The sequence below is a fragment of the Anastrepha obliqua genome, chromosome 3 (genome assembly GCF_027943255.1).
Source record: "Anastrepha obliqua isolate idAnaObli1 chromosome 3, idAnaObli1_1.0, whole genome shotgun sequence".
Classification (NCBI taxonomy): Eukaryota; Metazoa; Arthropoda; class Insecta; order Diptera; family Tephritidae; genus Anastrepha; species Anastrepha obliqua.
Window position 1 is genome coordinate 91,177,159 of NC_072894.1, and position 16,354 is coordinate 91,193,512.

Here is a 16,354-nt window from a genome sequence, read left to right on the forward strand (position 1 = left end):
CTGCCGTAGTCGAATGTGTTGATGTGTGACTACGATTCGGTGGTACTCAGGTTCAAGCCCCCAAGCATGAAACACCATCGCCGGTCGGCAGGCAATGGCGAACCTCCCATGAAAAAGCTCCTTTTAAAAACTTTTCTGGCGTTTGAAGGTGGCATAATACCGTACATTTTTTGTTTTATTTTGTTGTGGAAAGCAAAATTCTTGTTGAAAAAGATAATAAATAAAGGCATTAATGTATGTGGGATCTAAATGAGGTGAAGAGCAATACATGTAGCAAAGTTCGGACGAGTTTTATTAAGACGCTCTTGTAGTAGGTGTGGCACGGTTTATTTTTCACAATTTTATTTGCCTTGTATTTGTACCTAATGTGATGAATTTTGCATCTTTATAACATAGATAGCACTTTTTCTTACTTTTTGGAAAATTATTGGTATATGGCGGGTAAACGCTATTGTTGACCGATTTCACCCATTTTTAATACCAATTCACCTTGGACGAGAGTAATATTTGTCAGAAGTTTCTTTGAAATTCATTGATTTTTGCTCAATTTATCGAACGGACGAAATGACAGACGTTCTGATCCTTCTGGTGTACATATTCCCATATCTCTCCCGATTCTTTCTACTATTGCATAGAACCGTTACGTGAACAAAATTGCAATACTTATACTAGGTAAACTGTATACCCTAAGTACCTCCCTTTGGCACACAGATGACGATGATAAAAACAGATGGGTTCTTATAGGTGGGAGGGGTTCACCCTTAAGTCATATACAGCGATTAAAAACCTGTTGAATAGTCTTATAATATGTGAAAATCATTCATCAGTTACTTTTATTAATCATGATTTACTAATGCTGTATCGTACCAAACTTAAAACTTATTGGTATCCACTTTTAATTATAGATATTGCAAAGCTGGAACAACGTCGTAACGTAGTTAATTGGAATGCCAGGCATAACAACTCCAACACCTCTAATACCAGCAACATCTCATCCGGTAAATGTGCAACTCCTCTATCAAACCCTGGCGGTCGTTCGCCCACAGAAGATGGAAAAGTTATATTCTATGCACCACCTGCAGGCGGCCTCAATACCAGTCAACCTTCGAGTCACACGCCATCGTTTATGATCAAACAGGAACCAACATTGCCGGCATTTTATCGCGAACGCAGTATCGAGGAGACCGAAGCAGCCCACGATCTACTTTCACTATCGCAAAGTCTACCGCCATTAACCCCGCCTTGCGTCGTCACTATCCTGCATCAGGAGTCGTCAACTAACCACAACCCTAACAGCACAACGCACCATCAAAATCAACTCCAACACCAAACACAACAAAAACCCATCATGCATGAGATATCCAGTGCTTCCAAACAGCAGAGAGTCGTTCCCCCACCACTCTGTGCTGCCACAATTGCCGCGGATAATTTTACCATATTCACTGTACAAGAGGTCCCAACGCCGCCACACACGGCAGCGTCCCTTGATCAAGGTCCGCCAAAAATACGTTATATAACCAGTGGCAACAGCAACTCATACGACAGTCACACAGGCGCAAACACACCTGATCACTCAGAAAACTGCTCGCCGTTAACTCCACCAAATTCAGATCATTCATCCGATATTGACATCGATATGTCATCCTCCTCGGACTCGGGCCATTCTAACTCGAATTATCAACCAACACTTAAGTTGTGGATCGATGAGCCAGGTGCATACAAGACACGACGTTCTTCGACAATGCCAACTGAAGAAGCATCCGATGCAAAAATAAGTCATTCCGTCAAACTCGGCCTTAATATATTGGATGGCCGCACCAAAGCGAGCCGCTGTGGCAAAGAACCAATAGAATCACATACAGTTGGTACTTTTGACTCCAACGTCACTAACACCGACTCCTATGTGAAAAAGAAACGTGGCAGCTACAAATGCTCTGAGTGCGGCAAACAGTACGCGACTTCTAGTAATCTTTCACGCCATAAGCAAACGCACCGCTCGCTCGATTCTCAATCGGCAAAAAAATGCAATACTTGCGGCAAAGCATATGTTTCCATGCCAGCTCTTGCCATGCATCTACTGACCCACAAACTTTCGCACAGTTGCGACATTTGCGGGAAACTATTTTCACGACCATGGCTGCTACAAGGTCATCTACGCTCACACACCGGGGAGAAACCGTATGCTTGCTCGCACTGTGGCAAAGCCTTCGCTGACCGTTCCAATTTACGAGCCCACATGCAAACGCATTCGATCGACAAAAATTTTGAATGCAAACGTTGCCACAAAACATTCGCTCTGAAGTCTTACCTAAACAAGCATCTGGAGTCATCATGTCTCAAGGATGTCATGGGTATCGAAGACGCAGCAGATTTGTACGGGGGTAATAGCACAGGCGATAGAGGCAAAGGCGAAGAAGGCGAGTCACCAACCGTTCAAAGCAGTGATGACAACGACGAAGATATTGTCGTAGCATAGCCGCCGAGAGCTGAGAAAAAGAAATAAAACGAATAACGGTAATTAGAAGGGTTATGCCTAAAAGAGCACAGTAAGATAATTTCAAAAGCAAAACTCATGAATTTTTTTTTTTTGTAAAACATTAAAAAAGCAAGAAGCATTCAAAACTTTAACAATCGATATGGTAATTAAGATTAAAACACGTAAAAGTAGTTTTTCTATAGAAAAAGTTCGATAGTTAAAGGAAAACGTAAAGGAAGAAAAAATAAGCAGAAGCTGTAAATTTTGCAAAAAGCAATTAAGCAACAATACAAAACCTACCAACTTTAAGTAAAAATCCCATGCAACGAATATTATGGAACATAAGTAGAAATTCTATATATCTATATATATATATATAGACATATATATACAAAATTATTAATATTGAAATTATTATCAACAAAATATTATTAGGATTTATTAATAAGAGATTCAAATTAGAAAGTGTGTTATGTTGGCACTTAAGGTAGGTGAGCATTTGATATATTCATAGTGAAAATTTAACAACCACAAAGTTATTAAAAACCCAGTGAGTAGTGCAATGTATTAAAAGCGAAAAGTATAGTTAATTCACAAATCAACAAACAGAAACACTTTAAGTAGGCTCAATTAGCTGAGTGGAATTCAAAGCGCCGATTATTTGAGATTATAGAGATCTTCGGTTAAGATCAAAGCCAATTTTCACGCATGTTTTATATATACATACATATATATACTTAGGTACTTATGTACATTTGCATACATACATGATTATACAATTTACATATATATGTATATACAATATACTCGTATATAATGTAATAGAAGGCATGAGAAGCAGTTGATATTTTTTTAGAGTATTTCATATACATATATTTTAAAAGTAAAGCAAAATACATGCTGATACCAAGAAGGCAAGTAAACTTGATATTAAATGCATGAACTTTAACTAAACTATTATCAAAATAATATACTTAGAATAGCAATTTACCAAAATAATACATACATACATTCAACTTCAAATAACTTACAAAATTAAAACCGATAAAATTCGAAGAAAACCTGGCTTATAAAGAAAAATACAAAGACGGTTGGAAAATTGGGAAAAGTCGGATCCTGGCATTTTTACTACTTTATTTTTATAATTCATGTATTTTAAATACGTATCGAATGGCTAGCGCATATTAGGATTTTGTTTCAAGTTCTCTACACACATGGCTTTTTTTCGATTAATTAAGTAGCTGCCGTCCATAGCAACATGAATTTTATGTTACACAACAGCGCTGGAAAATGTCTATGTAATATATGTACACACCACATATGTGTAGGCACAAGGAGTGCATTTTTCTATTTGGCCACTAAGGCAAGTTTTTCAACTCACGGAAATAATATTTACTTTGCCACGGTGCTTTGACCAAATTTTCGTGAACGTCAAGTGTAATCTCATTGAAATAAATAAAATATCATGCACATCATTCGATCATGAAAATAATATAAATAAAGAAAGCAGGTGTTAGTGTTGCATGTGTTTCTAGCAAGGTGGCAAAAGCCGTGCAAAATGTAGATTTTTTATTCACTACCAACGTTTGCTCCAAAACCTTTTTTTCGTGTAACGAAGAAAGTGTTAGAAATGGATATGGCTGTTTAGGCTAATACTTTCTCTGTAGAGTGTTTAGTTTGCTCACTCTATAGTTTAATAGACCGAGAAAGTAATAGCCTAAACAGTCGGCAGCGTTAATCGCGACTACCGCGCCGTTAATTCCGATTAAAATTGTAGTGTGGCAAACGGTTATTACGCGGGTTAATGAACAGCTGATTTGCTTATTGGATAGTTTGTCAGTAAAAGATGGACTGCAGGCAACAAATACGGATATTAGCTGCCCTGACACTAAGAAATAATAATTTATTTAATTAATGTAATTTCAAAAATGTTAGTGCAAACTAGCAATGCATCCCGTTTTTCTTATTTTGAAAAGTTTCATTATTTTTCATTCACAATAGATATTAACTGGCATTTTTCGGCAATGTTGCCATCGAAAATTCCAATAATCCGCTTAAATTATGAAAATTACGTCTAGTTGTCACTCCGCACTTAGTTCCTGAGATAATTCCGAATTAAGACGTTAATCCCGATTAACGCAACCGTCTTTCTAGACCAAAAACGCCATTTATTTTAACACCTAAACGATATTCGGTTTTTGTATTCCATATTACAGAAGACAAATAGGCGCTCTAGTAAATGCATGAAAATGCTTATTACATATAATAAATGTTGGAGCAGGAGTTCAATAATTTAATTTTCTGTGAATGATTTTGTACTGCATTCGTTGTAATTTAAGAAATAAATACAAACATTTTAGATACATCCGACGGTCACATTTTAGATACAGCCCTCGCCATGTCTTAAAATATCAAAATCTCGATTATAAATGGGGGTTAAGTTTCAAGGGCCGGTGTTGATTTTGAATAAAATACAATTTTTTTAGGAAATTATTATTATTTCTCTTTATTATGATAATATTGGTATGGCTCAATTAGGTGTGGAACAAAATATCGGCCAATGGCCGCCGCGGCCTCGGCGGCACACCTCCATCCGATGGTCCAAATTTTCTATGACGTTGAGGCATAATTGAGGTTCTAGGCCGTTAATGTGCCGAATTGTCTAATCCTTTAGCTCTTGAATTGTTGCTGGCTTATCGACGTACACCTTTTCTTTCAAATAACCCCAAAGAAAGAAGTCCAACGGTGTCTTTGACGTTTAGGTGTGGTTCACATTCAACATCGGCCCTTGAAATTTAACCACACTTTAGTTCGGTTTCCGCTCTTTTAAAAGCAGATAAAAGTTGTAGAGTGTCAGAGTTATTTTAATTTATTTTCCAATGTTATTCAGCATAATTGAAATATAACCAGCCACTATTTTTATTTTGCTCATTTGCGTTTTAGTGGTCAGCAAACGATGTGGAAAGTCAAGATTTTTCAAGAAAGTAAGAATTCGTTAAGCCTTTTGATATTAATTTTTGATAGATATCCAAAACTCCACCAATTCGAAAAAAGAAAATCTATTTTTGAAATTAGTTCTGCAAGAGAGTTTAATCAGGTTATCTTAAAGTGGTCAAACAAGACCTGAATCATGAAAAGGATCTTCGATCCAAGCACAATGCAGAAAGGTTGTCCATGAAAAGAGCCTGGAATTGCTGTGAAAATATTCGCATTAGAGACTGAGTAATTATGTGATTCAAAGAAACAATCTTAGCAACTATTCGCATCATTTTTTCTAAACTTCAGTTTTTTCCCAAGTGCTGTAGTCTTCTTTAAAATTTGCGAGATGTAAATGATATTGTTTTCACTGTTTTATTCAAACGTTTAATTTGTCAAACACATCACGCAAGTTGTTCTGCTTTAGCAATAAATACTTAGAGTTTTCATTACTTTGAACTTGTAGGCTCCCTATAGGTAATACCACATGGCATACGGAGTATTGCCACGAATAAGCTCCTTTAGCGGACAGACATTGGTCCAGCACAAAATTTTTTACTTTTCATTTTCTATATTAATTCATCACTAAGTATTACAGCGGTATTATAGATTCTTCAACTATGTATATTACAATAATAGTGTTGTTAGACGAAAAGGCCATACTTTTCTCGGTGATGCATCTGCAATAACGTTAGCCATGTCAAAAGCAACTGTTATAGGAATCTCTCCGCAAAGATATGGGGTTTTGTCACTTCGTCAGATATTATAAGTGGGTTGCAAGATACTGGAATTTATTCATTAAACTCATTTTTCCGCTTTTGTAATAAGCTATACAGTAACATAATGCAGTGAATAAAGATTCAGGGCCTCCTCTGGCTAGATCATGTAGTACGAATAAATACAAACGCTCCAGCCCTAAAAGTATTCGCCAATGATAGCAGAGTAAGAAGAAGTTCTTCTTTGCGTTGAAAATATGAAATGGATAAGAGCATGGTTTGGCATGTTGAGATCAACTGATATTGGCAGGCGCGACGAAGAAACAACTGACACACTTTGTTAAACTCAGATAAAATTGCTTAGACGATTAACACGTCAAACAAAAAGAGGAAACTTTGCAACTTTCTGTTAAAAAAATCGAAACTCTTGAAGCACTGTGACACGAAAGGCCTCGAGATACGAGGGCGGGTCAATAAGTCCGTGACTTTTTGTATTTCTGACCTCTTTACTGAAAAAGAAATACTGCTCCTGTCAACTGGCATCTGTCAGTTGACTCCTGTCAAAATTTGAACGTGCTGCGTCAGTTAGTTTGTGTTTTACAGCTACCTTTATCAGACTATCCACTAATTTGAGGAAAAAATGGAAAAAACTGAATTTCGTGTGCTTATTAAGCCGATTCACACTTAGAAACCCACTGTTTCGACTGTTGTTTGGTCTCTGGTGTGTAGTGATGGATCCATTTTTCGTCCACGGTTACAAAACGGCGCAAAAACTCCTCCATATTGCGATTAAACAACGCCAAACCTTCCTGTGAAGTTGTTACACGATTGCGTTTGTGGTCGACTGTGAATTTAATGAGGTCAGAAATACAAAAAGTCACGGACTTATTGACCCGCCCTCGTATAATTTGAACTTACTTGTGAAAAGCTATCCGTTTTCATAAATGAAACACTCCTTATTTATCGAATATATCAAATAATTTTTTAATACTTAAATAAGTTCAAGCAGTCTCAATAAAACACACCAAAGTTATACTGTCGCAAGCAATAAAAAGGTTCTTTAAAACCTGGACATTCGTGAGCATACCACTTCCGCTGCTCAACTTCTAGTCACTCCACTAGAGCAGACGTATCATATGTATTCTCAAGATGAAGCCCGTGCGACTATTGTATGTTTCCAAAAATTAAGAAATGGCTGGACGGTAAAACATAAGGTCTAATGAAAGAAATTGATGAAACAAGTTACTATTTTGAAGATCGCGTACAGTTTGGAGAGTTTGAAAAATTTAGGAATACAAGCGTATTGATCTAAGAAGAGGTTATGTTTAAAAATGAAACCCTTTCTGCCAAAGAAAGTGCTCCTTATTTAAATTTTCAGACACACTAATTTACCCTCGTACTTCTTTTTTAGTTTTGTTCCTTCCTCAATTGTTTAGAATCCTATCACGACCTTTCAGTTCGTTTTCTTAATACAAATGATCTGGCATCATAACATTTGGCGGCAAATTTATGGATTTTGTTGTTGCGTTGTCATGATTATTTGCAAATGCTTTTCACATAGTAGCGAACTGCATTTACCGCACGGAAACTAATGAAGCTCTTGGTAGTTTGGAAAATGTTCTGTACATTTGCGTTCACTTGTGGACTTCCAAAGGTGGTTTGAGTATAATTTTCTACTTTTTTACATCAAGCGATTAGATTTGGGATAATAAGCTTTGAATTACACATGTGGATACATACTTTGTATCGGGCTCATGTTTTAAAAATTGCTATTTTTTTCTGTGGTGTCAAGCTTTGAACAAAATTTGAGCAAGGTTTCTTCATTAGCTGTAAAATATAAACCTTCTGGCATTTTTGTAAATGATTTATATAATATATTCTTATAATTTCAATGTCCAAAAGTTAATAAGGCGCTTTTAAAACTTTAGTAATTCTCATGGACTCAAAAGTTTTTACTTTTTGCCTTAAGAGATTTTGAACGGGATTCGCTATATAGTCTTCCCCCGTACAATAGTTGATAGTCTAAATCTTATCAATCTTAACAATCTTGCTAGTCGTAGAAAAACGCTGGGAATAATATTTATGTGTGACGGAAGTAAATCTTAATATTCACTTTCGGGTATCAAGGCACTTTAGGCCTCTTTGAAACCATGTAAAGCAAATTACGATCAATTCTTATGCCAAGATTTTAGCTCTCATACCAGTACTTTTGATACATCGGACTCGCTTTTTACCGTCAAGAAAACGATACTATCTCTTCTCCATAAATGATTGACGATGATCTAACTCGTAACTTATTATTCAACTGATGATTTTTTCTGTAGCAGAACAGTTTTGGATCCTGCCACTTAACAATCTCCCGCCTTTCTTATTATGCAACAGGTGTAACAAAAATTATCCATATATCATGCGGATTGGGCCCCTCGTGCCGATTGAACGGCGGGACTACAACTCGTTGGATTTATTATTAATGAGCGTCTTCGATTCGTCATTTCTCTGCTCGATTTGAGAAACGAAATTGCCGAGCAAGAAGTGCCGCTATAGACAGTACGGTTTGTTACTTCATAAAACTGTATAGTATGTATATAGTGAGTTATATATTCAGTGCTGCCAACTCTCTTTTCTGATATCAGGCAAGCTAGGTAAGCAAGGTATAATTACCGCGTTCATACAGGGCAACTTTTTTTGATTCAACTCGTAACTTTTGTAAGAGGAGGAGGCGAGGAAAGGAGAAGGAGAAGGACACTGATTCCCTGTAGGAACGCGATGTTATTAATACACTTTATGTGCTTCCAAATAAATGTAAATTTTGGAAGTTCTTTTGCCATTGATTAAAGGGCCGTTTATTTTATTTTTTTTTTCTTGTAGAATCTGTTGTTTTTGCGCATTGTTTTAAAGGAAGATAATTGTAAATGAGAAACATTCATACATAACTTAACCTAAGCCGGTTTTCTTGCCGAAAAACTATCAATTGTAGTCTAAGTAATTTTCACTGATTCAACTTCTTAACTCTACTATGTATGTATTTACATTCAATTACTCGAAAATAAGAAAATTGAGAGCAAATATTTAGAAACATATCACAAGGACAATACTTAAGCATAAATAAAGTATATAATAAAAAGTAAATATATAAATATAATATTAATTAAACAGCTATTAATATGCATACATATTTACATTGATTTACAAAGAAATCACAAGCTGCGTTTTTAATTTATAACTTAAGCAAATTTCAATTAATAACAACGTGAGAGAAAAGTTACTTTTAATGCAATTTCAAAAAAACATATACAAGTATATTAATTTTGAGCAATAGAGGAACTTGGTTCAATATATATGCCCGTACGTATGTGCATATATACTTACATATATATACAGAAGTAAGCTGAAATATTATTTTATTTGCAAATTAAAAACAAATTGAAACTGGAAGCAATTGGAAATATAGAAAACACTGGCATGAAACAAACAAAACCACGCAAATACCAACCAAAATATTCTTACATATATACATAGATGCGAGCAATGATATTTAGAGCAATAAAAGACAATTTTGAAAGCATTAAGGAAAACAGTTATTATTACTAAAACTATTATAAATCTTATATAAGATATACTAATAGAGTAAAGGAAATGCTGAAAAATAAATAAATACAATTGCACGCATTTCAACAGTTTGGATGATTAATTGTCAATTAAGTTAGTAAAAAGTAATTAATTAGCGAAGTGAAATAGGCGATACAATTTTAAAGTATGTAAGAAAGTTTGTAAATAACCAAGTTATAAATCATAATTTATTGCCTGAAAAATCGCAGGATTAAAAAATGATTTGCTGGTAACGATATATTATATATAGTTGTAGGTGATGGTGATGATGATGTTTCAAACTCCACGAATGTATATAAAATGCAAAAATCTTACATTATTAAAATAAAAAATTTTGAAACAAATATTTATAAATAACTGCTGGAAACATACTCCTTCATGCATACATATGTACACATGTGTATGTGTCCGGATGTAGAAATTTATAAGTAAAATGAAGATGTCAATGACGACAAACAACAATTAGAGCCTAAATAATACAACGACATTTTGAGATTGAGCAACAAAAAATGCAAAATACAAAACACAAGAACAATATTATTTATGAATACTTATTAGCTATTATTACTTTAAGATATTAAAGGAATATATTATATACAATCACATATATTTAAGAGTATAAAATTCAATACCAAATTAAATACTATATACATACAGACATGTATATGAGTATTTACGTATATAAGGGGTGCCCAGGTAAAAAAACGTCTACATCGGGGTGCCTTCTAAAACATGGTATTATCGATCAGAATAGCCGGGGTTGGAAATTGACTACGCAAACTATTTATGGGGGCTTGCAATGACTATTTTATTTTCCCATATACGAGATACAGGCAAATCAGCCACTGAGATTTCAATCTTGATGCTCTAGTGGAATACCATACACCGGTTCTCGCTTGGCAAACACACATCGACTATTTCCATGATATCCGATTGTATGCTAGGATACATAAAAGCTGGTGCGGGCAAGAGGGCGTAGCAACAGCTAAAGGCATGAAATTTTTAGTGAGCTATAATTTTCAAAAAAACTATACTTAGGTTACGCCTTATTGAAATTCGGCGGGATATGGATACACATGGTAGACTTTGTGAAGCTAAATATATGTTGTTAAATTGGTATGGTACCACCCTTATACGTAAAATTTACAACACTGTTATAGCGGCATTCAAAGACATGGGCGGAGGGACGGTTTACCTCTTTTTCTGCTTAACTTCATACAGCATTTTGTATATTTATATATTTTTTTTAATTTTAGGGCAATTTTTCAAGTGTTGTACTCTATTATATGGTTTCCAATTTTTGTCTGGTTGATTTTTTCGACAAAATATATGAAGCAAAGTTGTTCAGAATATCACAGGCCTTAACTTTTGTAAGCATATCAAACCCTGAAGAATAAATCTTGAACACTTTTAGGTGGAAAATCTGAAAGAAGTATTGTAGTTATACAAAGAATTATATTTAGTTATAAAATAAAGCTATTACTCTCTTCTTCTGAGGTATTACTCTTCGTCATTTGCGACAATTAAGTTCCAACATCAGCAAGCAAGGAGTGAAGTTTTTTCAAAAGAATACCAGGACTCTAAAGGAGCGGCAATCTAATGAAGTCTCTCCCCATGTTCGTCTGACTCTGAAGGAAGGTGTAGATCAAAATTATCTTTATGGTTTTATTCAAAATTCACGTAATTTTGTTTGGAATCGATTATTGTCATCCAATCGCGCTATTAGCACTGGCACTGCATATTTTGCACTAGTAATGCGTATAGTTCACACAATTTAAGATTAATTTTATCAAATTACAAATTTTTTATGTATTGACACACTGCCTTTAAACTTTTTTTCGAAGAGTCGATGAATAAACGCCATTTCTTCGGTTTATACTCAATGTTTATATACCCCATTTAATCAGGTATATAATTACAGGTTGCTAAAGCATTTTCGAAAAGCGCTAAGAATTCTTCCTGCCCCTCCCGATAACTATATACTTGTACATCCTTTGAAAGAATGGTAACATATCGAAGATGTTCTGTGAACATAGCCTGGCACGGTGTCTAAAGTTCTTGGAAAGTCGGCGTCTATAGTGTGGCAATAGTGTTTCAGCAGACAAAACGCTTTTTGATATTTTGCTGGTTTTCCTTTATTTGGAAAGTTTGCTTGCACTTGCGTAGGAGTGGTTAAAACAATGAATTTGTTTATTCATCCAAATAATTAGCACTCCGAAACCCAATTTTTCGTATAACCTTTTCGACCAATGTACATACATATGTATGTATGTACCTACTAAATTGTTGGCACCGGATGTGCAAATCTTATTTGGCTCCCAGTCGACGTTTCTTGTTATAGATAAACCGTCACATACATATGTACGTATATTGGTCACATACGTAGCAAAATGAATTTGAACTTATTGAACATCTATTCATATTTAAAAAGAAAATCTTCGAAATCAATCATTGCAATACACGTACATGCATACATACATATGTAATAAACAAACCAATTTCAAGTTTAAAAATATTTATGTCTCGTGATTTTGACGTTAAAAGCAACACCAAGTATTTGAGCAACAATTTTTTAAAGGCATAAGAATGAAAATAGCAGGCACTTGCAATCCAAAAACTAGGAAGAATTGATATTCAAAATTAAAAACAAAAATATGTGTGAAGGCGTGCAGGAAACTTAAAAAACTAATGATGCAGTTCGATTCCCCATATCTGAAATTGGGCGAAAACGTCACTCCAGCCATGTCTTTGAATAATTTTGAAAAACAAGCTTTCACAGTGTAATCAATTATAACTTTGGAGCTATTAATCGCACGGTACAGCGGAAACCCCCCTAATTTGAATCCAATAGTGCTAACCATTTTTCTAGGTTAGCTCTCGTTTTCGAGATATTTGGTATTCAAATATTATATGTAGGTTTGAATGCTCTAAGAAGGTATTACTAATTTTTTGAATTTCAATCGATGTTGCCGAATTTGTAGAAAAATCAATTTTTTTAACTTTTTGGGTAATTGAAACCACGCGATGATGACTTTGCTGTCTTTCAAATTATTAGATTTCTATTTACAAGCTGAGTATTTCACTGATAAGCCATGCACGTCTTTTTACAAAGTATTTTTTTATTTTAATATTAACTAAATAAAATATTTGGCGATAAATGCGAATGACGCATCCTTCAATTTTGGAGAGAACTACATTGATAAAGTGAGCGGCTTCCAATATTTTGGCATGATGGCAAATTCACGTCAAATGGAGGATGCAAAATTAATATGGCATACCAAACTTCGAATCATTACTACAAATGTTAAGTCTGCTTGTGAAACATGCTGCCTATCAACAACCGTTCAAAAGCTGGAAGTGCTTGTAAACCGCAGCCTGAGGTATATCCTGCGCATTTGGTGGCCATGCAATTGGATATCGAACGCCGATTTGCATCAACGATGCCAGCAAAAACCACTCACCAAAGAAATCAGGGAGTGCAAGTGATGGTGGCTTAGCCATATACTGCGAGGGAGGCACGGAGATAAGCAGACAAACACTAGACTGGAATCCCCAGGGTCAGCAGAACCGAGGCAGACTTAGGAGCTCATGGCGCCTGTGCATCGAAACTGAAATAAAAGCTGGGAACAAAAACCTTACTTGATAGGAAGTAAAATCAAAAGCAGGGAACAACAGAACTGTGAAAATTTTGCTTTGGCCTTATGCTCCGCAACGGAGCTCGAGGAATGGTGTTGAATAGTAGTAAAAAGTAACTTCAAAAATATTCTATTAGTATGGAATTCACGGCAATTAATATTATATTTTCTGAAATATTCACAATTAAATAAATATAACTATCACTTTCAACACTGCCATAGTGGAAGCGATCCACGCTCTAACTTGTCGCATAGTAGACTGATGAAACTCACAACATAATCACTGTTGAAGCTGATTATGAATTTGAAGTAAAAGGTCGGTAACGCGCCCTCTTATGTGTACTTATCCTCATATAGCTCCTTTTCTGTGGCCGCCTTTACGTACTCTATCAAAGAACTGGAAGTCATGGAAATATTCTGTGAGTATTTGTCAGGTTAGAACTAATATATTTCTCTGGAAAGTCTGGATTGAAACCTACGAGCCTGGTTTCCCTGAATATTTTTTTACGTGAAAAGAAAATAGCCATTGCGGGAACCACTAAAATGAGCCGGCATAGGCAATCCTGAGGACATGGGCGCGCCAAAATAATTCAAGAGATTGTTTCAAACGCCCGGTCACACAACAAAAGAACCCCTATACACAAGAAAAGACATACACATTAATAAACCAATTTATAAAACCGAAATATCTATACATTATATTCCGTACACGCATTTTGTTCCCTAACCTCTACAAGGACATTTGTATTCATATGTGAATATGAGGTAAAAAACTAAAAATGGTTGCTGGCACAACACTGGACCACTTAATTCCAAAATTGAGGGCCATTAAAATCCTTTGAAGCTGGTATCAGAGTCCCCTTAATAAATTTCACTAACATCCCACCCTTCGTCACTAGATTTAATTAGATTAACCAGAAAGGGTGTCCCGAGATCTCGAAGCAGTTGCATTTTATTTCTTCTTCCAAAATGCAGTTTCTAGAAGTATGTCTCGCCATATACATAAAAGCCAAAATCTCTAGAAAGTATTCTGAGTTCAGATTTAACTTCAGCTAGCCAAAATCCTTCAGAAAAGCTTAATCAAAATTTCAAGATTTGTATCGGCCCTTATATATAAATTATATAATTTCTTGAAAAGTTCCGCGATGTGGAATTTGAGTACAATTTTTGCGATTTTGCCGGTATTGAATTGCAGGTTAGCCCTATTCTTTGTAGTTATATGCGATACTTAAAAGTGCAGCAAAAAGAAATAAATTATTTTTGTATGGCATTGAAGGCTACATTTAGCAAAGTTAAAATGATCCGATTTTTATCGGATATGCACCCTTTTAGTATCGAACTTATGGGAACCCTGGTACAGCAGAATCGTTCGCCATAAACAGTAACGGGTGGGAAGCCCTTCTTCTTGGGAATTTGACTTGTTTTAGCATTTTGGAAAATATTTATGTGCTAGAAAAAAAATACATTTAAGAAAAACTCACCAACAATAATGGTATATAATGTTCGGTAAACGTGGAAACTCGTCTAGCCAAGGGCGGCTGTATTTTTATTCTGCCTACGAATCGTTTTTAGTGTTATCATGTTACCAAATCTCGTGTCACGCCATCTTTGATAGAAATTGTTTAAGATTTTAAAGCGAAATGTTTAATTATTTTCTGGGAATGAAAATATAAAACATATTGAAATAATTACAAGTAAACTTGGCTTACTGAAAGTCGCCTTGGTAATTAAGTAAAAGAGATGAAGAAAATTAGGTGTTGCAAAAGTTGCACGAAGCCAAACAAAACTTTGGAAAATTTTGCCAGGATCATAATGTCCTATTTCGGATTTTTGGTACAAGGTATTGTATTGAAATTTTGTTCTATATTTAAGTTTATGAAGCCTAAAAATCATAGTTCACAATGCAGCTCTCCAAACTGCTTAACAGATTTTTACCAAATTTCTCCACAAATTTTCAAATTTGGGCCAAATATTGGCAAAATTTGATTAAATATACCCTATGATCAGAAAGTACCGGGAATTTTTGAAATAAAACAAAACAGAGTTAAATTTTAGGCAAATTTATTATATCTCCTTCAAAATATGACCCGTCTGAAGCAACACACATGTGCCAACGTTTAACCCAATCCTCCATGCACCCCTGGTAGCCCGTCGAAGGGACGGCATTCAGCTCCTTCGTCGCATTCTCTTTGATCTACTCTATCGACTGAAATCTCCTTCCACGAAGTGGAAACTTCAACTTGGGGAAACAAAAAGAAGTCGCACGGGGTCATATCAGGTGAATACAGTGCTTGCACTATGGTATTTATTTGGTGTTTGGTCAAATAATCCACCACAATGTGGGCTCGGTGAGGTAGCACGTTATCATCATGCAAAAACCAAGAATTATTTGCCCACATTTCCGGCCGTTTGCGACGTACAGCATCTCTCAAACGCTTCAAAACGGATAAATAATATTCTTTATTGACTGTCTGGCCCGATGGAAGGTACTCATGGTGCACTATGCCTTGACAATCGAAGTCAACAGTCAACATCACCTTCCCGGTACTTTTTGATCATAGGGTATCTATCACAGCAACTCATGCTAAACTACAGGGTAGCTACGGTATTTGAGAACAATTTGAGAGTAAAACTAACTAGTTTTTATTTTGAGCAAGGTTTATTGAAGTTTCACGAGTTTTTTACACAACATTAACTTATTATTTATCTATAAAACCATTCAATAAAAATACATTCCCGTACCGTAAAAGGATCCTTCTATCCATTATTCATTTTCACAGATTTTGCCGTCCAAAATAATTGCAAAAAATCGAAAATTCCATCCTTGCGAATCTATAAAGCCTATGCCAGGCACATCTAAATTTTATCAATTATCGATTCACGGCCGACAAGTAGCATACAAAACCGCGCTTTAGATAGTCACAGGATCCCGGCAGCAACAG

General features: G+C 35.4%; 1 protein-coding gene across 1 annotated transcript in view; it reads left to right on the forward strand.

Moving 5' to 3' along the window:
• LOC129240839 (Krueppel-like factor luna) overlaps nucleotides 1–16,354 on the forward strand; it is a 63,778-nt gene that overhangs the window by 18,430 nt on the left and 28,994 nt on the right. The window contains exon 2 of the mRNA XM_054876863.1: nucleotides 906–2,514. Within this exon, the coding sequence (XP_054732838.1) occupies nucleotides 906–2,476 (1,571 nt within the window). The 3' untranslated portion in view covers nucleotides 2,477–2,514. The remainder of the gene's footprint in view (nucleotides 1–905; nucleotides 2,515–16,354) is intronic.